This window comes from Tetrao urogallus (genome assembly GCF_951394365.1).
Source record: "Tetrao urogallus genome assembly, chromosome: 8".
NCBI classification, from domain to species: Eukaryota; Metazoa; Chordata; class Aves; order Galliformes; family Phasianidae; genus Tetrao; species Tetrao urogallus.
The window spans coordinates 26,973,714-27,001,268 of NC_136821.1; the positions used below are offsets into that span (position 1 = coordinate 26,973,714).

Sequence of the window (27,555 nt, forward strand, 5' to 3'; positions counted from 1 at the left end):
AACATTTACCTGTTGGGTATTATTTCCTACTGCACCTTTTTTTCTCTTTAGGATGTCATCCAGTTTCTGTAAGTTAATTAAGCTGTGAATGCGTTAAATGCCTGCCCCTTTCAGTATGTGACTACACCAGAATACCTGCCTTATCACACAAGATAAAAGCGTGCTTGCTGCAGGGGAAGATAACGTTTCTCACCGAGCTTTGTGTTCCGTTGTGCAATGAATTGTCTTTTAAGATAACCGCAGTGCGATAACCTCGTTTCTGCTATAACGTGTGCTGCTCTAACTGCCTCAGGGCAGGTTTCAGGTCAGCCTGTTGAGGCAAAGGATTTCTCTATTCTCTTGTTAGTGCCCACTCCTGCTTACTGGGAATTCTTTACCACCATCTCGACAGAGCAGCTTTTGCGTGGTTTGCCTACAGCTCCAAAGTAGGTGCTCACCAGCTACAGGGAACAGAAGGCATTAGAGCCAACTTCTAATGGAATTGCTGGGTGATACTTAATGTTGTGTAAAAAAAGTAGCAACAGATCACACCCAGCAGAAAATATGTTGTTTTAGGGCATGTGGAAGCAGAAGTTCCTCACTATAGCTACTGAAAGTGATAAGTGTTCTTTATTATAATCCGTTGCAGTTATCTGCAGGCTTACAGTTTATCTAGCAATGTTGCTTTTATAACAGCTTTAATTCAATAAGAACTACTATTTAGCTAGTATTGATTTTGGTAGCAATGAGTGCTGTATGGATTTATTTCACGTAAGCCTATATCGAAGCCTTTTAAGACAGTCCATCCTCTCAGACTGCAGTCGGTCAGCATACCAATTGTGAAGGCATACCTAGGAACAGTATAAAGTGCAGATCTGTGCAGTCATGTGTAGATAACCTTGAATGCATTCCCAACGCAAAAGAGGGCAGTTAGAAACACACTAATGTGATTGCTTCAGCACGAGTTGAGTAAATATCTTACTGTTTAAGAATGCTGCATTCAAGATAAATGCAGTATAATCTGTGAAATACAGTATCAGCTCTCTACTCGGTTGTGGGAGAGGAAGAGATCTGGCAAGATGAGGCAAAGTTGTTATCAATTACTGCATTAAGATCAGCATCAGCTCCAATTCTGCCAACTAATTTCTGTAGGGAAGTTATTTGGTAGGCAAAAAAGAATCACTTAGGTAAGAAAAATCATTAGAATTCTTTCTGGAGGAGGCATCGCTAGCAGCAAGCTCTGTTCAGAGTGGGGCAGGATGGTTTGTGTGCGTTCGTCTTGTTCAACGTCTTGTTGTCTGCCACTAGCTCATGCTGGAGACAATGGTAAAGTCTGAGATGAAACAAAGCTTTTGTCTCCTTTATCACCATCTCTCTGCAATAACCACTTTTGTCTCCCCCCACTAGACAAATGTATTTTCATTAAAGCATTAGTAAAACAAAACTATTTATTTCCAGAGATTACTTCAATTAATCACCCAACTGATACTCAGTTTCACAGAGCAGTAGCAGAAACTGAGACAGAAGCAGCACAGTTTTAGAAGTTTATTGTAAAGGCCTTTACAATTTCAGTACAGGGATAAGGATATAAAAATGATGCTGTTTGGAATAATTAAGGCTGGATGGTGGCATTTCACTGTTCAGTGGAACTCAAGCAAAAGCAACCAATTTCTGACTGTACATACTTTTATTTCTGTTCCATCATTACAGTGAGATCACAAGTTATTTCAGCGACTCAATGCCTGCTTATTATAAAATAAAGGACATTATTTACACGATGAAAGAAAGCATTTCAGAATTTTAGTGGAATGGACGACGGATACTGCAACAACTTCAGTCCAGGTACTTTCCAAGAATGTCACCATCTCTAAACAAGTAGTAATCCTGCAAGCAGAAGAAATATTAGCATCGCAATTGATTTTTATCAGCTGTTCTGCAGATATTGTCTGGTTCTGAAGGCTACCACGCATCATAAAGTACAAAACAAAAGTGAGCTAAGCACAGCTTGTTCTACCTCTTGGACTTGTACAGATTCTTCTTTTCCAGGAGACACAACTTGGGAATGCTACCACGTTACTCGTTTTAGCAGCAGGAAGCATAAGTACTACAAGAGGACAATTCTGTAGGCTTTCCCCATCGAAAGTAAGGACGGCCCAGTAATTTCAAAGCCCCGTAGGCTTCCCTCTCCTGCTTGCTTGGCAGATAAAGGCACTTTGTCCATCCAGCAAAGGTCAAGCCAAGATGTCACTTTGGTTACTTTTTTTTAATTAAGGGTGGAATTAACAAGTACTGCAGGGACAAAAAATGTGGCTAGATTTAACTGTTCCCACTTGAATACTAACAACTGCATTTATTAAATGCTGCTAATCCCTCTAATATTTACTACTGACTGCGTGACGCTGGGAACCAGTTTAATTTACATTCACAAAATGGGAAAACATACCTTATCTTCTAGTACAATCTTGGTACCACCATATTCTGGTAGCAAAACCTTTTCACCAACTTTTACACTCACTGGATGAATCTCACCATCCTGAAAAAAAAAAAAAATCCTTTACTTTACAGAAGTTAAATGGAAAGGTATTATGAGAATTGCTCCATAGCATAATCATACAGCCACATAATTATTCAAGATGTCACAGTAATTTCAGTTGTACAGTGGAACAAGAATACTCAGGTTTACCAGGAGGAAAAGCATACCACTCAGTTTTCAAGCATTACAGTTCCACAATGTTTAAGCAGTGATTTTCTGAATGAAAAGCATTGCCATTTAGTTCCAGTACAAATGCAACAGCAAAGTCTTCTCAAAAAGAAAAAATCAGGAATTGCCAGACCATAGAATTCTGTTCTGAAATATCTGATAAAGTCGGTTTCAATATTCTATAAGCATTGCTAATTTCTTTAAGTACCAGTTAGTATTACTTGCCCATTTCTGCTACTTTGAATAGTTTCTGTATTACTGACAATTCTGTATCAGTTGTTCTGAACAAAGTTCAATTACAATTCTATACCATAAATTCAATATCACAGCAGTAGTCAAATAATAGTGCCATTTTGCAATGTAACGCTTTGAAAAGCAGACACAGAGAAAAACAACCATGATATTATGGAGAGACTCACAGGCCAAGTCTGAGTCAACACACTCAAGTTAAATTTTAACCTCCTTCCTACTGTTGGAACTAACTGATCACTATTTAGATGGGGGGAAAATCTTCCAATAGTGAAGCCACGGGCATTTTAAGGTGGTGAAATGAAATTAGAAGATCTTTTTCAGGATCCTGTGAGTATTTAGCAATCAAAGATTAAGAAAGCTCAATTAACATTTATTTCTACCAATTCCTGATTTTTTGTAGTCCAGTAAGCCCTATCCTGGTCAATACTTTTTGAACAAGACAGTGAATGCCATGCTCAGAACAACGAAGAAAACCACGTAACTATTGTTTAAGGATGTTTCAAAAAGCAAGTATTTTCCATTTTACAAATGTTCAAAGGAAGACGAATTCAAGGCCAGAGCCAGGCAGGGGAACTGAAGATTTCTACCTCCTCTTTAGACCTGCACTTCCAACTTCAATTGCCCTCTCTCAATTTTTGTGCTGTATCATTAAACTTACACTGCAGCCATCCCTTTCCTACTACCATTTTCCAGCTGCCAAAGCTGATGCTTCAGGATGCTTACCTTCCCCCTGGCTCCCGATCCAACTGCTACTACTGTTGCTTGCAGCACCTTCCCTTGAGCTTTTTCTGGAATCATGATGCCTCCTTTGGTTACAGTCTCTGCTGCACATCGTTCAACCAGAACACGATCAAACAGGGGAAGGAATTTCCTAAATGCTTTTCCTGCCTGCAAAGAAGCACAATGTTGAGGGAAAAATAGTTGAACGAAAATGCAACTAAAAAAAGAAAGCCCACAACTCAGCCGTTGTGAGAGAACAAGAGTTTAAGAGCACAGCCAGGCAGTTCTCTTCCATAGAAGCACAGCACACCTTTGATTGCATCAGAAATCGGTGGAGACGAAAGCAAGGCTGTGCTACAACTGCTCCAAGCTCCTCAGAAGCAGCTCGCTCCCAAGCAGCCTTCACGGGCTCCTAGTGGGCAATGTGTGCCCTTGAGGCACAGCTAAGGAACACGCCACCAGCAGGTGGAGCAGGAGCCCCACGCGGCTGCAAGTTCTGCAGGCGTTTAATCCTAAACCGTTACTTCATACTGCTTATTAAGAACAGCCTATTGATGATAAAAAGGGTGTTTTACATTCACAGACGGACTTAATCAGGATTGAGGACAGCTGTGTTTTTATTCATTGTAGCAGAATATTTTATAGTAACGAAGTGTCAGTCTAGGCCTGTATCTCATGTCAGTCTTCTCCAGGCAATTTCAAGACATTGCATTTCACATGATGCAACACGGCTCCTGAAGTTTGAAGTCCCAATGGAAACTGCTGTTGCTTGGAGTGATTTATACACACATGCTTACCCTTAGCCACAAAACATTTAGGACTAAGCCCACAGAAGGAAGGAAGTAAGCACATTTCTACCTTGAGTGCTTTTCCTTCATGCAGATAAGTCAGTCACTATCTACCTCTACTCACTGAATTTTTTTTATTTTCATTTTTTTACATTTAAAAGCAACTCCTTACCCCCTTACTGGCAGCATTTGTGAAGCAGCACTCCAGCTCCCACACAGGAGATGAAGGGCAAGCACAGAGCCCCACCAAGCAGGGGCAGAAGAAGGAATCTGCTCTGGTTTAGGAGGAAAGATATGGAGCCTTGCCAAGTCACATGGAGACAGTGTGGTGCAGGGCAGGTACCCTGGGCTCATAGAAACAGCTAGATCAGCCTGGCATCTGTGCACCCCTCACTGACACCAGCACACAAGATTTAAAACTGGGGGAAAACCAAATGGTAGGCAATGTGCGAGCACAAAACTAGTGTGTGAAAGATGCATCCCTGGGAAAACTGTTACTACTAGAACGATGAAAAAGACATGGAAACGACTGTGAACTATGATGATGTTCATTCGAAGAAAACACCAGAGCTGATGTCTTTTTCTTTTCGTTCCCTGAAACGGAATGTTCTGTTTAACTGAAATCGGTAAGCAGTCTTCAGAACGCGGGCACTTCATGCTTAAGCTCTGGGGAAAGCTTCAGCCTGGTCTGGTGGTTGGCAGCACCGCACGCAGCAAGGGGGCTGAAACTACATGATCGTTACGGTCCTTGTCACCGGGGCCGTTCTACAATTGCTAATGAGATATCGGTGTGGGTACAAGGACAGCTCTGCCCTTATGCAGTGCTCCTCCAGAGGAGGCCTGGATGGAAGCAGCTTACAGAGCCGAACGCGACACGAGGAGCTCTTTTTTCCCTCCCGCGCTCCACAGGCGCTAAGCGCAGCCCGGACGGGAACTGAGCGCCGCAGGCAGGGCACGGGACGGAGCCAAAGCTCTCACGGGACCCAACGCAGCCCCCCCAAGGACTCGGTGACCTCGCAGCGCTCCAGGCCGCCCCAAGGTCCGCTCCCAGCTCCGGGCCGAGCTAGCCGAGCGCCCGCGCGGTGCTAAGGCGGGACGCCGACGAGGAGGGCCGCCGCTCCATCCCCGCCCGCTTCCGCCACCCCGCAGCCCGACGCAGCCCCACCGGCCGCTATCGCCCTCCGACAGCGCCGGGCAGCACCCGCGCAAAGCGGCATGCTGCCGACGCACCCAACGACCCCCGATCAGAGCTTACTCGCCCTGCAGATAGGCGGGCTGCAGCGGCGGGCCCAACGCCGCGCAGAGCTGCAGGGATATACGGATACTGACACGCGGCCGAGCGCGGGCTAGGTTGCGACGGCACGAGCCGGGGCGCGGCACTCACCATGGCGGCTGCTGCGCTCCCGCACCGAGTGACCGCGCCGCTGGTCGCACACGTGAGAAAGGTCACCGCGTGCGCATGCGCAACCACCGACCCGCGCGCCGCGCCCTGCCCCCGGGCGGCGCTCCGCCCCCAGCCGTGAGCCGCTCGGTCCCCGCCGCTTATTTTTGGTCGCCGCGCCCGCGTCGCGGGTGCACGGGCCGCCTCAGCATTGTTGGTGCCGCCGAAACGGAGGTTCAACGCTTGGCCGGTGCTGGGGTCAGCCAGCCACCCGGAAGTGAAGTCAGCTCACCTCTGACCCGGAGCGAGCATGGGCGTTCCAGAAGGTTCTGGAATCGGCGGGCCCCGGAACCTGAGTGACTCATGCTTGGCGCATCCTGCGCACGCGCAGGGCGCGCGGTACTCCCGCATCCCTTTTTCCTCCATTGGTGGACCGGAGAGGCCATGCAGGTTCCGGGGCCCGGCCGCGCCGCTCCCCGCACGGGTGTCTGCCCGGCGGGGGGCGGGGCCGCGTGAGTGAGTGAGTGCCGCGCGCTTCCCGCCCCTGCGTGCAGACTTGTGTGCCGCGCGCTCGGACCGGACCGGACGGCGGAGGCGCCTCCCGTAACCCCGCAGGTGAGCTGAGAGCGGCTCTCCGTTCTCACGGCGACCGTTACTCCGTTCTCGGCGGCGCCCAGGCACCGCCGTGCGCCGGTAGCGGGGAGGCCGATCTCCGGCCTTACGACGAGTTGCGCGCGGGCTCGGGCTCCGCGTTCGGCGTGCGGCCCGGCGTGTGGGGCGAGCTCTGCCGCGGGCTCTCGCGGCCCCTCGCGGCTCCGGGGCGATGCCGGCACGGTGTGGGGAGGCTGCAGCGCGGCCGGTGGGCAGCAGGGGGCGAGCGGCTCTGACCTTGCGGCGCGTGTCCTGCCGGGAGCGGGCGTGCGGACATGTGGCCGCCGCGGGACTCTCCGCTCATTCTGTTCCATCGCAGCTCAACGCGGGGTTTCATTTTTCAGACATGCTCCGCTTGCCCGCAGTGCTTCGTCACGTCAGGCCGGTGTCCAGAGCGCTCGCCCCGCACCTGACGCGGGCGTACGCGAAGGATGTGAAGTTCGGTGCGGACGCCCGAGCCCTCATGCTGCAGGGAGTGGATCTGCTGGCGGATGCTGTCGCCGTCACCATGGGGCCGAAGGTAACGGCAGGGCGCTCCGGTTTCGTGTGTTTTTCTCTCTTTTAAAACGCCATAGCGGATCACGTTTGTCTTTGTAGCGTCCCGTTACTCGCACGTGTGTGTCTGTGATGGCCGCGGGGACGAGGGAGGGCTGCGGGCTGCCTGTGATCGTCTGTCGGCCTCCTGTGGGCAGACGGAGACCGAGCTGCTCCCTGGGTGGGCCGCCGTGGGTTCCTTTAGGCAGCTGGCAGTAAATGAGGCCGAGGGAACGGCCATGTGCTGAGTGTGAATGGCTCCAGTCGCGGTTCCTAACGGCGTGGTAGATCATTAACTCTCCTCACAAAAGGAATAGTTAAATTGGCACTTATTTATTTTAGGTAGAAATTACGGCTTTGTATGCCTTCATCTCCCAGCAGTAGCGAGGTGAAAGCTTTTTAAGGGCATAATGTTGAGCTTTCAGCCAGCTCCTAAAGGCCTTATGGGGAAATCCGTGCCAGTGGCATCCTTTGTTTGTAGGGTGAAATACAGTCTGTGAACCTCTGCAAGATTTAGGCCTTTCAGAAAATGAGATGCTGTATTCTGCACAGTCATACAACACAAAATGAGGCTCCTGCTTCAGGAAGAGGTGCCTTTTTCGTTGTTATTCTTTGCATACCTAGAATAACATTCATAGCAATGCCTGTTCCAGATCAGCTATTCAGTTTCCGTGGGATTTCAGACATGGTTGTTGCTTATTGCTATCTGCCATTGGTGGAATGGTGGGTGAGCTGGCTGCAGTTGTGCAGCTCCTTATGCTGAGCAGTTAGATGGAATCACTTTGGTTTTTCGGTAGGAATGGTGTAGTCGCAGTTGTGTCCTATCTCCCTGCTGAGCTCCTTACATCTCAGAAGACTGGTGGAGCTTTCAATAAATTCACTGTTTGGAATTTTGAAGGATTTAATACACCAGCTCCAAGTATAACCTTGAAATAGGGAGGATATTGTAACTAATGTGGACTAAAGTAAACATAGGAGGTTCAAAATGTGCAGTAACACTGTATGCGTGGTTGATCTTTTCAAGGCTGCTTGGCCTCTATGAAACTATTTATCTTTTATACATTTTTGGAGCTTCGCTTATTCAAGATGCCATTAACTGAGCATGGTTAAGGTTGAGCAGCAGTGATGTCAGCAATCTCTGGCTGCTTTCCATAAGGACAGTTCTCCAAAAGAATGAGGCTGCAGTGTGATCAGCTGATTTAACGCTTGGTTTGGGCTTAGGCTACATTGTGACTGTCTGAGCATGGTCTAAATGTGCTGGTTAAAGGGCAGATCCTGATGCAACTTACTGCAACCTCATGGAATCCTTGTTCATTTGCAGTCAGTGCATCGGCTGTTCTCCAGGTGTTTTGTAGAGATTGCTCTTTTTACCTGATTCAGCCTCTAGCAATTATAAGAAATACCATACTCTGAGGGAACTTCCCTTCTGCACTCTTCCTTATTTAAAGAAGCACAATTTCCAGTTTTGAACAATCTTCTGATGTTGCTGCCAGCAGGCCCATTGCTTTGTTACTGTAGTTCTTGATATGCAGGACCACTCAAAGTGCAGGTGTATTTCTTTTATTCACAGTCATAGCATCCTTATGTTGAGTGTAAGCTGTTTAATGTGATGGGATGTAAGTAGGTCTTTGTTATTGTTTCCCTAACTACCAAACTGATTTGTAATAAGGTCAGGTCAAAACAACGAAACGGAGCAAACCAAGGAGGGGACTGTATGAAGAAGAACTTATCAGTATACTAACAGAGTTGTTTTTTTTTCTTGAGGCCCTTTGGGTTTAATAACAGCACAGGTTGAATGAAGTAGCGGTAAGAAGTTGTGTTAAATATTAACTTGATGTAACTGTTCTGTAGCACAGAATGAGCAATGTGCAGGTTCTCTCACATGTTCAGCTGGTAACTGCAGCTTTACATTTCTTTTCTGCAGTGTCTAGGGTTAGTTGTACTTCAGGAGCCACGTGGCCTCTTGCGCAGCAGCAATGCATGGCTTGAATCATTGAGGCAGACGTGAGTGGGCACTGCACAGGCAGGGAACGCAGTGCACCGCAGTGGCAGCACGCTGTGTCGGAGACCTTGGATGGCTGGGCTTGCAAGCCAGGCTCTGCTCGGAGCTGAAGCCATGCTGGCATGCAGTCAGCTACAGCAGTGTGAGCAGGAGCAGTGCGCTCAGCGCTCACCTGGGCCTCATGGGCCAGCTGAGGGGGCTTGTGCAGGACTGGCTGGCAGTCACAGCAGTGAGGTGGATGTTTGGTCTTCCTTCCCCACCTCCAACTGCTCCAGCCGTCACCACAGCTGAAGAGATTCAGGGCAGCGGTGCTAGAGAGGCAGTTGCATTTCTGCTGTCTCCAGCTGAAGTTCTGGAGCGTGATTGATTCGGGCAGCTATTCAAGCTGGAGCTCTGTGAGAGGCATCTGCCCTATGTTCCCTGTATGGTCCATAATTTTCCATATCAACTTTGTATTTTAATTAGGATAGTCCAGCTTTGTAGTTAAAGCAAGTGCCAACGGTTTTTGAGAAATTAGTACAGCACACGGACACAATTACAGCGAGTGTTTTCTGTTCCTCATACTCATCATCAATGAGATTTATAACTTTTCTCTTTTCAAAATGTGCAAAGTTTCCTATTACTGTTTTTTGGCCACATGCTTTTTATTGTGATTTGAAGGGAATTTTACCAAGTTTTAACGTGAAAGGTAACACTTCACAGAGGATTTTCATTGCAATGATGTGCTGTGGGTTGCCTGGCTTTTACTTAATGTTTATTATTTGTAACCCTAGGGAAGAACAGTTATTATTGAACAAAGCTGGGGGAGCCCCAAAGTGACAAAAGATGGTGTGACAGTGGCAAAGGCAATCGACTTAAAAGACAAATACAAAAACATTGGAGCCAAGTTGGTTCAAGACGTTGCCAACAATACAAATGAAGAGGCAGGAGATGGTACTACTACTGCAACGGTACTTGCACGTGCTATTGCCAAAGAAGGCTTTGAGAAGATCAGCAAAGGAGCTAATCCAGTGGAAATCAGGAGGGGTAATTTTTTTTTGTTCAGTGTTTTTAATGTTTAATTGCTGGCTTTTTGCTTTTCATATGCTAAATTTGGCTGGCTTCCTCAATAAATTGCCTTTTGCTGAAGAACCAGGTAAAACTTAACTTGAGCAGTGATGCATTCAGAATCTACTTGCTACTGCTGTGATATATTGAGTGAATCTGTCTTCTCTGAACACGTTATTGCCTACAAAACAGAAAAATGGTTAATTTGATATAGGCACACTTCTAAAATCCATTTTAATTCATATCTGGTTAGCATATAAATTTGCTGGTTTCACATGAATTACTTTTGATTGTGGCTGAATGTTTGTCATGCCAGCTCAAAAGCCAAGATTACGAGGTATGAAGATGACAGTGCAGAGCTAGAACAGCTTGTTTATGAACCTGCAAATTTGATGCATTTTTGTAACATGGGCTTCTTGGGTTTGAAACTGTTGTTCTTGTGGGTTTTTTTTTTCCTGTACTGTATAGTTTGTTCTGTTCCCTCACAAGTGTCCCATTCATCTTTAGGGGTGATGCTTGCAGTTGATGCTGTTATAGCTGAACTGAAGAAACTGTCTAAACCAGTTACAACTCCAGAAGAAATTGCACAGGTAAAAACAAAACAAAAAAAAACACACCACATAATGTTATTTCAGAAAGATTAGTGAAGTCAGGTTTGATGGTGGTAGATTGTGGATACAGAAGAACTGAGTATTTATTTGTACGTATAAAGGTTTGGAATACATCTCATTGAATGATCTCCATGGTAACACATTCATGAGTTATTTGAAATGCCCAGTATTCTATCTTCACTTAGATGTTGGTTCAGAAGTAGGCAGTTTTTTCCATCAGGACTGTTTTCAAAAAGTGGTCATAAAACCTAAGTGTGATTATTTGGGAAGAACTGAAGAAAGCAAAAATGTATTGGTGAGTTTGGTGATGGCTGACTTGCAGGAGTTTTGTCACAGATGAGCTGTGAGAGGTTCAGGTTGAGGCAGATGCCTTGCTGGGTGCACTTTGCAGGCGTGTTGGGCTTTGTGGCTCGTTTCCTCTTGCGGCTGCAGATTCAGATGTGTGTGCTGCATGAACCCGGCGTGTGGGATCTTGCCCACTGCTTGAGCTGCCCTGAAGCCACTAGCCACTGTATTGTAGTTGTGGTGTGGATGTGCTACTGTCACTTGTTCTGTGTGTATTAGAATTGAAAATGATCTTTTTGTTTGTAGTAAGGAAACAAATTATGTGGTCTGTGAAATGAATTTAAGCATTTTGCTTTTTCAGGTTGCCACAATATCAGCGAATGGAGATCAGGAAATAGGCAATATAATTTCTGATGCCATGAAAAAGGTCGGCCGGAAAGGTGTAATCACTGTCAAGGTGAGAGCTGTCAGCATATGGACCACGAGCAAAATGTCTGCCTTTCCAAGTGAGGGCTGGCTTTTGTGGCATGTGATGTGGAGGGCAGTGGATGTCAGCACCTACAACTCCTCCATTCCCATCCATTCTAGGTCAGGCTTGGACTGCTCATACCATTATTTTCCTTGGAGAGAAAGCACGTGAAGCAGATGTGGTGTAGAGTTCTTTTTGTTATGTGTGGTATTCTTATAAACAGATGTCTAATAAGACTTCCTTGCATCTAAACAGGATGGAAAAACTCTAAATGATGAATTAGAAATCATTGAAGGTATGAAGTTTGACCGAGGCTACATCTCTCCGTATTTCATTAATACAGCCAAAGGTGAGTTAATAAAATTGTGTGCCAGCTACCTTAATGGCTCAGCTAATCTTAAAATAATGGTGTCTTATAAAGGCTGTTATGCTACATATCATGGCAGTAGGATGCTGGGGTCCTTCCCCTATCAGAAAAATGGCAAAAGCTTGATAGTTTTTTTCCTTTTTATACTTTCATGCTCAGTGTGAACAATTTTCTGTGCTACCATTAAGCTGGCCCTGCGGCACTCCAGATAACAGAACTGAAGGTCTTAAAAGACAGTGCTGGGGTTTTTATGGGGTTTGTGTTTGTCATTAGTTGTTAGGGGCTTTAGGTTTATTTTAAAGTTGAAGTAGAAAGATAAAGTAGTATCTCTGAAGCTGCACAGTAAGTTTCAGAGAAGGCTCATTCTGCTTTCATGATGAGATTGCTGAGACAGTGCATATTGTTTCTGCAGGGCAGAAATGTGAATTCCAGGATGCTTACGTTTTAATCAGTGAAAAGAAGATTTCCAGTGTACAGTCCATAGTTCCAGCTCTTGAAATTGCCAATAGTCACCGCAAACCTTTGGTCATTATTGCTGAAGATGTTGATGGAGAAGCCCTCAGCACTCTAGTCTTGAACAGGTAAGGTTTGAAATTCATACTTTCAGGGCTTTGGAACAATAAATTTTTTTTATTCCCTGCATTTTCAGCCTTTTAGAGGAATACATTGGAAAGCATGTATTTGAATTTTCCCAGTACTAGAAAGTGACAACTCTTACACATAGCCATAATTGATATTGCTTAGGTTGAATTGGTTTCCTAGCTACTTGTTTGAGCAACAGCAGCTCAGTTCATGAAGGTCCCTGTTTGCTTGACCGTTGCATTGGTACTGAAATATTAATTTATAGCAATTAGATTTGTTCTGTGAACACATTTAAAGTATTGCCCTCTCAATTATGTTCTTCAGGCTCAAGGTTGGTCTTCAGGTTGTTGCTGTAAAAGCACCAGGTTTTGGTGACAACAGGAAAAACCAGCTTAAGGATATGGCAATTGCTACAGGTGGTGCCGTAAGTAATGATACTTTACTTGACTTTTTCCTCTAAGAAACACAAATGCTATCTAGGGAGGTGAATAATTTAGTTTTAAGTCCATGACTTCTGTTTGCTGTGTTGCAAGCTGTTTCTTATTCTTTCAAAAGGGCAGTGGTAACTGATGCTTGAAGAAGTACAAGAGCAAGTATGGTGACACTTGCTGCGTCACACAGCTCTGAACAGCTTTGAGTAATAGGTTGCTATAAGTGGCTGAAGTTACACACAGGGTTTCCTTGCAGGATTTAGTTTCTTAGAGGAGAAATGTCCAAAACACTTCTTGAGGAAAAATAGCAAGCATAGTTCCCTTCTTACGACTTGAATTAGGATGAATGTGATTGTTCTGAAGATTAAGAATAAGCTAGAGAATGCAGTTACTTTTATTTTACACAAATGTTTAATTGTACTATCTCTGTTTCAGAATAGTTGATGTTACTGACTGTTACTGTCATTTTTTAAATGCTTTTTAATACATGCTTCAGAATCCTGACATGATATTGAGATCCAAAGCTGGTTATTGAAATAGATGTTTAAGCCACATGAAACGTGAAGTAACAAAACCAACAAACTCTTCTACAGTTAGTTTATTGCCACTATTCATAACTTCTGGAAGCACATGGGTGAACCTGTACACAATCTCCAGCCACATTAAATTAATGTGTTAAATCAGTTGTGAACTAAAAGCTTGTAGTTCTGTAGTTCCCTGTTCAGCGAGATTATGCAATGCCTGCATGCCTCGTCTGTAAGGAGAAGGGAGGAACTTCTTTGCACTTAGCTGCTACAGTATGGTGATTGTGTGCTGTTAGGCTGCTGTACGTGTGTTCATCTATCTAGAAATAATAATTTCATACATGGAAAAGCTGTAAATTCCAACTATACTTTTTATGTGTTCAGGTGTTTGGAGAGGAGGGCTTGAGCCTAAATGTAGAAGATATTCAGCCTCATGATTTTGGAAAAGTTGGAGAGGTGATTGTGACCAAAGATGACACCATGCTTCTAAAGGGGAAGGGTGAGAAGGCTCAAATTGAAAAACGCATTCAAGAAATTATTGAACAGCTAGAAGTCACCACAAGTGAATATGAAAAAGAGAAACTGAATGAACGATTGGCCAAACTATCTGATGGGGTAGCAGTATTGAAGGTGAGATATTAAATTTATTAGAACTAAAACTTAAAATAGCAAAATTTTTCACAGCCATCTTTCACTAATATCTTCAGTCACTTTCAAAGACAGAGAATGGCACATAGATGATAATGGAGTTACTTCCAGAACCAGCAGCAAACGCTGCAGCTGCACCGTAACTTGTGAGCCATGGGTTTTTCCTTTGGATCTGGCGGGAGGTGTGCGGGGGCATGGAGTCAGCTCCGTAGTGTTCTTAGCAGTGGAAATGCAGCCAGTACTCAAGAAGGCAGCTTGTACTTGGACTGCTGTCAGAGTAACTCAGGACAAGTGGTGGCACCAGCCATTTATTGCTGATGTGATTTACTGTTTGCTTGTCTCATAACCAGCTGATTCAGATAAGGAGTTTGGGTTAATGCAGTGCTAAACCGTGGCATTAGGAGCTGTTTAATTTTGTGGCGGCAGAGTCCATGGCAGGCTTACCTACATGGGCTTCTCATTACAGACCTTGACGTATGGCTTGCTTGTAGGTTGGCGGCACAAGTGATGTTGAAGTAAATGAGAAGAAGGACAGAGTTACTGATGCCCTGAACGCGACCCGTGCTGCTGTAGAGGAAGGCATTGTTCCAGGCGGTGGATGTGCATTGCTTCGCTGCATTCCAGCATTAGATGCCTTAAAACCAGCCAACGAGGATCAGAAAATTGGTAAGTACATTACTCAGATGCTTGTGTGGGAGTGCTGAGAATAGACTTTTTTTTTTTGTCCTGAGGCTTCACTGGATTAAATAGATTGATTTCAGTGAGTATTTAGTTACTTGAACATCTTATCTCTTTGGTATGGCAATGCCCTTTGGTTTGACATTTCTCCTTTACAGCGGGGAAGAGCTTTTGTTGCTTCCCTAGCTTGGGTGTGAAAAACAATAAAGCAGCAGCATCCTCTGAAAATTGAAAAGCCTCTAAGGAAATAATTGAATTACTTAACCTGTTGCAAACATGCATGAATTCCAACAAGGCTTAAGACACTTCAGCACATCAAATGGAAGATGGCTTTGTAAGGTGTTCTGTGAACACCTGCTATGACAACAATATTCTTTAGTACTTCTTGGGCAGGTAAAACTAAAATGAGCTAATTTCTTGCAGTGATTTAATTTGTTGGCAAATTTCAAGAAGTTCCCCTCACGCACCCTCTGAACTGAGAAAAATATGTTAACTTCTTGCTCTGCTAGCTTTTTCTTCTTGTATTAATCTCCAGCACTTAAATGTATGTCTTGGTAATAGAAGTGTAAGTAATAACTAACTCCTAAAGATCCTTTTCCTTTCAGGCATTGAAATAATTAAGAGAACACTGAAAATTCCAGCAATGACTATTGCAAAGAATGCCGGTGTTGAAGGATCATTAATAGTTGAAAAAATACTGCAGAGTCCATCAGAAGTTGGCTACGATGCAATGCTTGGGGACTTTGTAAATATGGTAGAAAAAGGAATCATAGACCCAACAAAGGTAACCAAAACCAGCCTTAACTTCTCTTCCTCCCTCTGCAAGGGATGCTAAATGGGTACTAAGTTCTTTCTTTCCTGTCTTCAGGTTGTGAGAACGGCTCTGATGGACGCTGCAGGCGTTGCTTCTCTCTTATCAACGGCAGAAGCAGTAGTGACTGAAGTTCCTAAAGAGGAAAAAGAGCCAGCAATGGGAGGAATGGGTGGGATGGGTGGAGGAATGGGAGGTGGCATGTTCTAATTCCTGGGGTACTGATGCATCATGAACTGTGCTGTTTAAGACTGACAGTTCTGACTTAAAAACTTCAGATGTCAGTGTGAGAGGATGGATATTGACTGAAGTGAGGCTGGTGTTTAAAAGAATCACTGTAACCATCAGTTACTGGATTTCATTTAACACACGTGTAATTGTTTACAGTCATTGTCCATGCCTACAGATAATTTATTTTGTATTTTTTGAATAAAGACATTTGTACATTCCTGATAACTGAGTGCAAGATCCATCTACCAAGGTTCTGATTTAAACTTAATTAAGGCACTTGGTATTCTGTTTCAGAATTTATTGGTGCTTGCCAGAACTAGGAAGAACTTGGAAGCCACTGTGCATAAGACTAGACAACTGTGTACAAAGTAGAGAAATACACTCTTATGTGACCTTCATGTAATAAAACAAACTGCGCAAGAGTATTGATATGTATCACCTTATTCCTCTGTACACAAAGCCATAGTTCTGGGATAAACTTGATAGCCCACTTGTAAGATTTACTAGAAATCTGACACTTAAGCCTAGAGGGCATTTCTCTCCAGGAAGCATCCTCCTGTCTAGAATGTTTCTCTGAAATGGAAGTTACGTTAACTCTGGTAAGAAATACCTAAGCTGAACTGACAGACAGCTCTTCTGAAATATTAAACAATGATATGAAAATAAGGCACGTGCATTGACTTTATTTTGCCTTTTCCATACTGCTTGTTTTACATGCTGGAACAGTTTCTCACAGTGCTGTGGGAGGAGGGAGAATGCCCTGAGGGTATGAAACAGGTAAGTTTTCTTTGCTAAGAGTTGAGTAAGTTAGTACTGCTGCTTAAGCATAGTACCTAGTTGCCTTCTTGGCTTGAGAGTTGTGGTCTTCAGCTCTTTGGATATTACATTGTCTGCACTAGGTGAAGTTTGCCCTTAAAGCCAGCCTTGTATGCCACCTATTCCTTTTTTCTTTAACCCAGCACAGCTAGTAAGACTGCTCTGTACTATCTTTCCTTTCTGCTTTCCACCTCCTGTGGTGCTCACAAACCCTTCATTTTTTCTTGCACGGTTCCAAAACAAAAAATCCTTTACAGCTCCCGAGGTGCTTTAAAACTGACCTCTTAATCCAGCTGTCACTTTCCCCAGCTGCCTACCGCTGCTAAGAACTGTCTATGTAAGTCTGTACTAAGAACTGAGGTGAGAAATCTTAGTCTTTTTGGTGAAGTGTTATGAGATGCCCAAGACTGCTCCAGGGCCATCCTTTGTCCTGAAATGTATGTCCCTACATTACGTGATATCTTGCCACCTATCTGGTAGTACTCAAATGGATTGCAGAGGCTTTGGGTGTGCTGACTGACCTCAGCTGGGACATGTGCTTGATCTGAAACTACAGAATTTCATGACTGAAACTAGATGAAATTTGAGAAAGTGCATAGACAGGATCTGAAATTGTTCTAACCTATACACCTGTTTCTTTAGAGACTGGAAAGAGTACTGATGTAATGAAGAGAATTTAGTGAGAATGAGTTTAATCAAGACAGCTGGTACCACTTACTGCACTGATAAGTGAAAGGCACAACAGTACTGAGATAAGTAAAATTTTGCTCTATGTTGTGTGTCACTACATGACAGTTGACTTTGGGTGTCTTTACACTATTAAGGGGAGCATTCCCTCTTTCTAAAGGGCAGTAGTGCAGCACAGAAGGGAGAGTATCCATGCCCTGGCTCTCACTGAGTTAACATTCACTCTTTAGAGAACTAAGAACTCTGCATTAGACCAGGCATATGTAGTGTAACCTAATTGCAACACCTAACGATGAAACTGTGGCAAGTAGGTAAGTTCAGATTATCAAACACAATTGTGCCTGAAGCCCAGTGAGCAAAGATAGTGGATACAGCTGAAACTGCTGTGCTTTGTGTTAGGTGTGCCTCTTGGAAAACTCAGGGGTAAGGCTGCTTTCTGTTTTTTTTCTGTAGCAGTTTCTGGTCAGAATTCAACAGCAGCCAGAGGCACCTGACCACCCCTGTCAGCCACTGGGATCAAAAGCACGTCGCTGATGCTGGGACAAGCGTTCTGTATGCCCTAAAGCTAAAATGTCAGGATTTCCCTTTAACTCAACCAGAGTTGAGCGAGTTGATGCTGGTAAGTAACATTCACACTGCTAACAGCTAAAACTTGAGTTAATATATTACAGTGTTGAAAAGACGTAAGCTTAGATAAGGCAGAAAAACTGATTACAGAAATGGTTCGACAGAATAATAATGGCAGCCTAAATTACCTTGCATTACATACATGGCAGTTGCCTGTTACCAATAACACTCTGAACTGCACTTGATAGCAGCTTGAATAGAATGCATACATTCAGCTGAACATGTGCGTGTTTTGTACAGTAGAAAATTACACACGAAGCTCAGGTATGAAATGAAATAGGTGCCCCAAAAGGAGCATAATACCGCTTCTACAAATAGTGTACAAAAAATGTTTATGGTGGAGGGTGCTGAAGTTTTCCCCATTATGTTTGATGAACTTCATGAAACATGAGTTCCCGAGGTATGCTTGTTTCAGGGCCGTGGAGCTTGGATGCTCTTCTTTCAAAGGCAGCAACCATCTGCTTTACCACTTCATCAAAGAACAGTGTAGCAAGTTGCGAGTGTAGAAGTGAACGAAATTCAAAAGAAATCTGTCAAAATAAAGGAGATGGTTTTTGTCCCGTTGTGGTAAAATGTCATTAGAACTAACTTGAAAATCTTCAATTAATGCTACAAGTAAGCTGTAGAAGAAAGAACAGTTAAAACTGAATGATGAGTGTGAAATTGAAGAAAAGCCTAATTCTTGGGTCTGGGGACTGCTTCCCTAGGTTTTCCAATTAGCATTTTGTTGGTTCTCTTATGCATCACTTCCATTTTTCTAAGTTAGCTGTATCTTAACTAAACAGAGGATCACAAAACATACATGGATTTAGGATAATGGAAAAACTTCCAACCAACAATAACAACTTCATTACTTTGCACACAGAATTCGAGTGACAAGTTTGAAGAAAATCCCACGAGGCAAGACAGCAGATGTACAGGTAAGCTGAAGCAAACTCAAAGAGGGGTTAAAAGGCACTTTGAAGTAGTTACCTATTAGGTACCAACACTGTTTATCCACCTGTGTAGATGTCGTTAACCATATGTTCAAACAAGGCTTCTGTACTGACTAAAGCTACAAATTTGCTTTTATTTGCTCTGTCTCCTTCCTGGACACCTACTCTGTACCTTTGCTGTCCTGACACAGGCAGTCAGTTTTGGAGCACAGAGGTACTGGCTGAGTCCTTCGTACCAAATCCTTGTGCCTTATATTCCCTTCTAGCTACTGAATCTCTCATTATGCTGAAGCTACTGTAGTAGTTAGCACTTAAGGCAGGAGCAAGTGAGTTTGCTTTCTGTCTCCTCCCCCAAAAGAAAACATGATGACAACAGCAAGGTCACTTTTATGTCAGCCAGCCTTCAAGCTTTGTTTTGTTGGGTTTTTTTGCTGTGCTGGCTCTTGGTCCAGTTAAGAACGTTCCCCTTCAGGCTACACTATTGGGTTTAGTTCTACAGCTTCCAGAAATTACTACAAAATCGTCAGGAAAAGAAATAGATTGCTCTCTTGCACTTTAAAAAAAAAGTCCTGCATGTTTTCTGGACTGTGATTTAAGTACTTTTGTCCTACCTGAGAAATTAGCAAATAAAATCTTAAGCGAGGCAAATATGTATTCTCTTAAATTGCTTATGAGTAATGCATATGAGCTGCAGGAATAGTAATACGGAAGTAATTTAACTATGGGAACTGTAAGCCAGGTGTAGCTTCATTTGCATTTGTTTGATCTCAAGCATCAGTAAAATTAATGTGCCTTCTGAAAGTCTGAGAGGCCTCACAGCGTGTAGAGTTCTGCAAAGCAGGGATCGTGAGCATTACAGCATGCTCAGGAACCATGTAAGAACTTTGAGGCACGGCATACATTCATGAAGCTTGCAGATGGCAACCCACTGTGCTTAAATCCATATACCAAATCAGTGAAGAGCTGAAACATCTCAAAACAACGCCTCGTTACAGTTCAGCAGACTGGCAGAACAATGCCATAGGCCAGGGGAGCCAGCATAAGCAAAACTCAAACCTTTCTAAAGCCAACCAGCACTCTTGAGATCAGTGTTCTCTCTCACTCAGTTACGCAGTATGTTTTGAGAAGTTTGCTCTGAAGTGTTTATCAATGCAGGCAGGTTAGGCCTGAGGCACAGCATGTTGGAATTGGGCAAGGGTTACAATCCTGAAGTACTTGCTGTTGTAAGACAACCTCCTGCTCACCTGGCTGTATTTGCTTGTTACCTGAAATGACGTAAGCAACGTAAGGTATTATGGTGTTTCTTCGAGAAGAAAATGCCCATTTTAAGTGCAGATTTGAGCCTAACTGAAATTCTCAACCTGAAGTTGGCTTCAATGGGGAAAAAACTTTCTGCACAAACCCAGTACTTAAAGAGCAGGGTTTATATAAATGCTTGATTGAAGTTTTCTCAAGTTAATTACTAGTCAGTAGCAGGAACTGGCACTTATTAGCCCGGAGAAATTTAAATACCATGAGCAACTAACATGCAAACATGGTTATTAAATGCCATGAGAAATAAATTTTCAAGTGCCTATAGGTTAATTTTTGGACTGTTGAAGCTCAGTACAGCAATAAAGTGAAAGTTACTAACCCAGTGAGGTTACGTGGCGCTTTACAAATACTCTAAAAGCTCTTTTTCCTATTTGCAGAAGAGATTTTTCAAAGCAGAGTGTCCCAGTATAGGCCAGCAGCATCAGGCCATTCCTGTGATATCCTAAAATAGAAGGGCAGCATTTCTCTAAAGAATTATGCAGCAGTGTTTTAGGTGGAGTAGGAGTTAAAATACGTGAAATAGTGAAACTAAAAGTTGGGAAATCAAGCTGGCAAAACTTGTAGGCCAAACAGGATAGATGGGAGAATATCTACTTTCTGATAACAAGAGTACTTTGGTTGTAAACTAATGAAAGGAAACAGCAAAGTCCATGAATATGTTTATGATTTCTCCCCCTGTATTTGCTTATCTAAAACTGTAACATATAGAGAATGTTAAGGTGAGAGATACCAGTCCCTAGTCGTTGTGTGTGGACATCTCGCAGACAGCTGCTGTCTCTAAAGAACCGTGTAGCAGTTTCCACATGGTAACGTTCACAACCATTAACTCAGTTTCAGTGTGAGTGGGTGGGAGGGCAGAGGGAAAACGGTACCACATACTCTTTTTTCTTACATGCAACCAAAGAATATTTTTATGCCCCATTTCTCGCGTGTCCAAGTTTTAATTAAAGTACTTACTGCAAAATCCAATGTACATGTCCTTGGATAGGCAGGGATACCTGGGCTGAAGCGCCAGACTGTTTCCAAGTGATTAAATAGCTTTCCATCAGTGCAGGATGCCTAAAAGAAAGTTTGAAAAGCCAAGCTGCAGTTAATCTCCTTCACGAAGGACAAATCAGGATTACTGAACGTGCATTCGCATTCTGCTAGACTGTGAGGGTCACAGCATAGTTAAAAATTGTTCTCAATAGTGCAGCCAGCGAGAGATCTCAATTGCACAGCGTCACGGAGAGTAAAATAACTGAAAACCTTGTATGGTAGGGGAAGGATTTCTGTCTTGAGTCGTAAAACAGATCTCTCGCCTAAGGCATCCCACACCATGATAATGTTAGTGCTCTATTACCAAAATACTGGTATAACACTTTTCAGCAAAGGATGTTGATATTTACTGGCTTTGTATATGTATTGATTTTAATACATGTATAGAATGCTTTATATATTAATGTATAGACCGGTAATCTTGTGCTATAGGAATGTTTGACTTCAGTCGGGTTTATTTTGATGCTAAACTCAAAAAGTCCTTTGTCATAAGGCACTATCATCATCAAGAACTACCCCAAAGTCAGTGAAACCATATACACTCAAGTTCATAATTGCCTTATATCTTGGCTTTGTTTCCAGCAAGACACATTTAATCAGTGTTCTGAGAGCCCTTCTATACAGTCCTACTTTAAAACCATAAACCAAGCCACCTCAAAGACTGATAAAATGCAGAAAAGTACCTCATTTTTTTCTGCCCAGTATAACAATACAGTGCCTCACTGCTTCTGCAACAGAAGGGGAAGGAATAGAGAGAAGGGCAGACAGGAAAAGGGAGCTGAGCCCTTCAGGCCTGTTGCTGACAAAAGGACAGGAAGCATGGGGAAAGTGCCAGCATGTGCCCCTTGCTCCCAACCTGACAAGCAGTGAAACTCAGCCGGCTCTTCCCTCAGCAGCAAGAGCTGCTGCTACCAGCTTGATTTTCTAGGGCTTAAGCACTGCTGCTGGAAGCAAGAAATCCATGTTCATTTTGTCATCGCCAATAGGCTGCTATACAGAAGCACCATGCAAGCTGCCTTTGCCCAGAGTTATTTCTGAAGACAGTGTAGTAGTCCAAACACACAGTCACTTCATGGTAATGTTCCTACAGTTATATGAGCATAATGTAAACTTGTAGGAAAAATCATCCCAGCAGAGATAACACTAACATTTCTTGGTCTTTTCTGAGATGGGAACTTTTCTTTTGACAGAATAAAAGCGAAAAAGGCTTTGTAAGGCAACCTGATATCTATCTGTGAAAGAAGAAAAAAAAATAGGCACTCTTGTCAGGGAAGAGCAGAAAGGGAAAGCATGTAAAACGCAGATTTTTCTATTGCAATTATTCAACTTTATTAGAAATGCAAGGAAGTTTTTTTTTTCTTTCCAAAATTAGTAAGTACCTTGATTAAAAGTACTTTGCATGTTCTCTTTCCAATTCATGTCCCCCCTGCACTTAAGAAACCCATTTCTGTTTTGAGCAGTGTCCCATAAGAGGAAGCCTAGAAAAGAACAGTAAAATAAGATATCCAAATATGTATCTTGAATAGTAACCAACTGTCATTTCATTAATTGCTCCAAAAGATGATCAGAATTGCCACATAAAGGGAAAGGCAGTTGGTACGGATCTGATTGGGGCTGTTCCTAACAGAGTGAACCTGTGAGGTAGACAAGCAGTTGGAAGATCCTGGCCTCATTTAAATTTCTCCTTTAATTATTGCCCTTGAAAAGCTGAAAGGAGAAAACACACAATTGCTAAACAAATAAATTCTAAGAAATGGACTTTAAAACAACCGATGTTCTCATAATATATTGAATAACAAGCTCTTCAGCAGATCTTCATCCTGAAGTTAACACTTCTTACATAATTAAAACTGTCAAAAGAAAAAGAATGATAGATTTTGCTCAGATACCAGAAGCGACAGTTGTCCGATAACTTTGAAGCCATTGATTTTGCATTTAGATAGGCTTGATACATAACAAAAATAAACACGAATTGGCTGCCTTGAATGGCTGCCTCTTTCTCCAGCAAAAAAAAGCTTAAAAAACGATTTTTCCCCTATTTGGCAGCCGATGTTTTAAAAGCAGATTCAAATTATCCCTGAGTAACCTGAAGTTTTTAAGGAAAAGCACCAGTTTTGTACCACAGGAAGCAATATTGGAATGTATTACACATGAGTTATGGAAAGCAATAGGTAAGAAAAAGTTACCTTAACTAAGTGTGGTCTCACCAGGGTAACAACCGATGTGTACCGTTCTACTACAGGAGGGAAGCCTATTTCTAGCTGTGCTTTGCAGTACCCAGAGCGCTTCGATAACACGTCTGACTTTTTACACCAAGGCACAAATAGCTTGTAGTTCTCCACAACAGCAACAACTTCGTACATTTCCTGCATAGAATAACTGGAATAAAAAGGTGAGCGTTACAGTTACGTGGTGTTTTTACTATGAATTCAGTATTAAAAGGTTCAAAGATATCATTTACGGCGCAGGCAGTTCTGAAGGTGAACATGCAGATACCAGAAAACCCTACTGTTACTTCTGAAAATTAAACATGCAGCAAGAGAAAAAAAAAGCTGTAAATTGGTGAAAGCCTTTGCAGAAAGAAGCAAAACAGCACACAACATCCAGCTGTGAGGTTAGTGACCGCTGGGCCTGTTGCCTGCTACTTTCTGCAGTACTGGGGAAGCATGCTTAGATTTCAAATAGAAAAAAGAGTTTTTTCCAGCATGGTGTGTTGTCATTGGGGTGGATGTGACGTTTCACACAGTGAAAGAATGTGCTCTTCACATCCTCCAAAAAAGGGATGGCAAAACTAAGGGCCTGTGTTTTAGAAGGTTTAAATAGAGCAACGCTGTGTTCCTTACTTAGCTCCTAAAACAAGCTGATTAAAAAATACACTCGCTGGAAAAACAGTATTATTGGACAAAGGTTCCTTTTAAACAACTACCCACAATTTATTGCAGCTCAAGAATTACTATATAAATGAATGTTAAGTATCATCAAAAATATGAAACGTAATGAATGAATTATACTACTGCAGACTGGCGCCTGGGAACAGATCCCAATCTCATTATGTTGGTGAGAAATTTTCCACAAAGTCTTTTTTCTGTGTGCTTGTGTTTCTTAATCCCACAGTTAGTTGTTTTCTTTCTTTTGAAAAGAGAACAAAATCTCAAGTGAGAAGTACCACAAAATCTAAGTGTAACATTGCACGTATTTGCAAGAAAAGGGGAAAAAAAAAAATTAGTTCTCCCATCTTTTTGTATACCCCCATTTCACCAGATTAGTGATGCATGCTTCCCTGTTGGGACTGGTTTTGTTCTGTTGCAGAGTAAAAAGGTTATTTCTGCTTTTTCTTTCAAAGGAGAGACGGTATTTTAGGTTCCTCAGTTTTTGGTATTGAATTTCAGACATGAACAGCCTGACATCTACAAGTTCTGGATGTCAGAACTTACTGCTGGTCTCCAGCTGGGCACAGTCTCAGGGCCGTGTATCTTCAGGGATGGTCAGCCTTTGGATTTCCAGTGTTTCTGATTAATCACAGCATACGCAAATTTTCAAATTTCTATACATACCCTATAATTCTCCTTTCAGAGTATTCTTTTCTTTTATTCACTAGTGGTGCAGCAATGTTGAAGAAACTTCTTGAAAAGGTATGGCTCAGCACAGGCACTTGCAGAGGAGAAATTCTGGTCATCAGAATACCACAAGAAGCCAAGTGCCTGCAACAGTGAGAATGCTTTTAGATGTTTGTCTTTTCAGCAACGCAGATCACAGCAGGTGAGATGGCACAGTCTGCTCAGTAATGTTCCAGAAAATGTCCAACTTACATGGAAAAACAAAAGCTGGTAGCAGTTTGCAGTCTATTCAAAACATGAGGTGGTTTTTTTTTCCCTTTAGTAGAAACTAAAAATAGCTCCCAGTCACGAGACAAGAAGCTGGCAGAGTAAAGTAACAAAGGCCCCCATTAAACACCGGCTTCGTGGCAGCCTGAGTTCTTGTACAAGACTCGTGCACTTGCATTTGCAGAATATAACTTCTTACCAGCAAAATCAAGGCATACCTCGCGTTATTTTGGATCGTGCAGTGCTTGTGTTTGCAGTTACAGCAGTAATCCCTCTGCTGCCTTCTTTCTCTTAAAAGGAAGATTTTATTTTGGAAGTGCTTTCAGAAACTGCACTGCATCCCCAGCACTGAACGTTTTCTTGTCTTGAAAATAACACACAAAACTGTGCATGCATTGTTTTCAGAAATTACACCGAACAAATTAAGAAATGCTATCAGTTCAGATCCCACCTCAGCTTTTTCTCTGTGAACAACTGCACTACAGCCTAGCAAATACTCACTGTGGTTAATAGGTCTCATGCTAAATTACCACTTTTGCCTAGATTGAGCCAGTTCAGATGTAAAATGTTAACTCAGCTACGGGTTTTGGCACCAGGGAGTTCAAAATGTCACTGTTTGCTGTCAGCAGTTCTATGTACGTAAGCTTGAGCACAACCAAGGTCTTTTTCTGTTTCATTAAACAATCAGGACTGTACCTCTAGATTCACAAAGTCAAAAATTGAACCAACCTTCCATTCCTAGTAGAAGACTTGTTTGTTGTTTCTTTAACACACTGAGCAGTGATGGATGCCATTTTTTCCCACCCACCAAAGTAGTTTAGCAAATTACAGTTACCGATTTTAAGCAGTTGAAATTATTATTAACATGCTCTTTAAAAATCAACATAACTTTCAATTTAAAAGAAATGCAGTAATAGCCCTAGACTGACCATGTTAGTCTGTGTGGTCACTGTACTTGAAGGAATGAAAAGAATAAACTGGTTTTGGGTTTAGAGGGAAATAAATATCCCCATCGGCTCATTAGCAATTATCTGCACAGACTTCTTTAAAAAATAAATGAGCAACTGTGAGATGAAGCAGGGTGATTGACACCACAGCCTGTAATCACCACAGCTGAAAAGAGACGACCTAAGGTACTACATCAGCACAGTGGTGAAATGAAGACAACAAGCCTACTTTAAAAGTCTTCCAACAGCAAGCTCTGCATACATTTGGAATTGTATCTCAAGGGATGGACACAGCCTGTTTTTTTCCCCACTTCAGACCAGACAGGACCATTAAGGATAATTGATAATTGTGGCTTCGACAGAAATAGTGGATAGGTGCCAGTAACCCTGCAGCCTCAACCAGACTCACTGAAAGAGCTCACAGCTTTGGACCAGAGCTCATTCTGGAGCACTCATTTAAGTTTCTTTGTCTGGAGCTGCCTACAGCACGCAGTCCCAACCTGCTGGCAGGTGTCTTCCAGTAGTTGTTTTTTTACTGCCAAGCTGTGCCAGTGCACTGTCTCATACAATTTTATCAGCATGCATTTCAGCACAAGGCTGAAAAACAGTCTCTGCAAATGCTTTTGTAGCTACTGTAAGATAACATCCTTTAGCTACATTGCCTTTCAAGGAAGGAGGGGTTACGAGAGGTTATAATGTTAACTAAACTGGTGTAGCTACATGTTTCTCTAGATTATCTGTGAAGAATGGATGCTACCAGAACTTGCTGGGCTTGGCCCCGGTCCGGAACAGTTTGCTTCTTCAGGAAACCACACAAGTGCGAGCCGCAATGAGCAGTCGTGTGTTCTGTGAGCCCGGCAGAGGCCCCCGAAGCAAAGCCAAGTCCCTCCCAGGATGCAGGCACCGCTCCTACTGCCGCGCTGCCCTGACAGCCCCTCAGCGCTTCCCCAGCAGCAGCACGTATTCGGGGGTTGTCTTTAATTGCCACTAAGCTTTGCGCTGAATGCCCCTCTCGGTAATTGCTCCCGCTCTCCGTTCAGAACTGCATCGTTTCTAAAAAGTTCATTGAAAATGGCTGGTTTACTTTGCAGGACCGAACTGTTTTAATGGCGAGGATGTAAAGTGATGTAAAGTGTATCCTGTGTCTGCTGCGCGGTGCAGAATGCGGTCACAGGAAGCCGACAGGCCGTTCCGTAGGCGCGGGCAGCACAAGAGCCGGCTGTGTTTGTGCACGCTGTCCGTGCAGGAGGAGGACGGCTCTGCGGCTTCGCGTTTAACGCAGGAGCGCACAGCCGTGCCTTCCATCGCTCCTGACGGCTTCCCCGCGGCTCTCTCCGCCGCAGCGCCCGGCTCCTTCTGCCCTCGGCACGCAGCCCCGGAGCCGCACGCCGCCCGGCCGTCGCAGCCGCCCTGCGCTAAGGAGACGGGAACCGTGCGGCGGCACGGCTCTGCTGGCGGATCGGCCCGGGCAGCGGCACCGCCTCAAGCACTCAACTCCCGGCGCGGCGCTCCGCTCCGCTCCCCCGGCCGCGTCAGAAGTGCCGGCGGCCGAGATCGCCGACCTCGCACGCCCGCCGCTCCCCGGGGCCTACCTGACAGCAGCCGCTCGAGGCGGCGGCGCGGCGGCGAGCCTCCCCGTCAGCGCCCTGCCGAGCGCCCGCCCGCTGCGCGCCAT

At 43.7% G+C, this 27,555-nt stretch overlaps 3 protein-coding genes across 3 annotated transcripts; 1 reads left to right on the forward strand and 2 right to left on the reverse strand.

Annotated features, from left to right (window-relative positions):
• Positions 1-1,812: 1,812 nt before the first annotated feature.
• HSPE1 (heat shock protein family E (Hsp10) member 1) lies at positions 1,813-5,827 on the reverse strand (the record flags this gene model as incomplete). Its single annotated transcript, XM_079538889.1, has 4 exons — positions 1,813-1,863; positions 2,423-2,512; positions 3,656-3,820; positions 5,696-5,827. 4 exons carry the CDS (start codon positions 5,825-5,827, stop codon positions 1,813-1,815), a joined length of 438 nt encoding a protein of 145 aa, XP_079395015.1.
• A 991-nt stretch (positions 5,828-6,818) lies between these two features.
• Positions 6,819-15,671, forward strand: HSPD1 (heat shock protein family D (Hsp60) member 1; the record flags this gene model as incomplete). The annotated part of the gene is made up of 11 exons (XM_079538735.1): positions 6,819-6,992; positions 9,782-10,034; positions 10,563-10,645; positions 11,313-11,408; positions 11,676-11,769; positions 12,200-12,368; positions 12,694-12,793; positions 13,709-13,954; positions 14,464-14,638; positions 15,256-15,434; positions 15,519-15,671. 11 exons carry the CDS (start codon positions 6,819-6,821, stop codon positions 15,669-15,671), a joined length of 1,722 nt encoding a protein of 573 aa, XP_079394861.1.
• A 2,513-nt stretch (positions 15,672-18,184) lies between these two features.
• On the reverse strand, positions 18,185-27,555 carry COQ10B (coenzyme Q10B; the record flags this gene model as incomplete). The annotated part of the gene is made up of 5 exons (XM_079539403.1): positions 18,185-18,352; positions 21,029-21,130; positions 23,296-23,488; positions 24,664-24,810; positions 27,473-27,555. The coding sequence occupies 5 exons, from the start codon at positions 27,553-27,555 to the stop codon at positions 18,185-18,187; spliced, it is 693 nt and encodes a 230-aa protein (XP_079395529.1).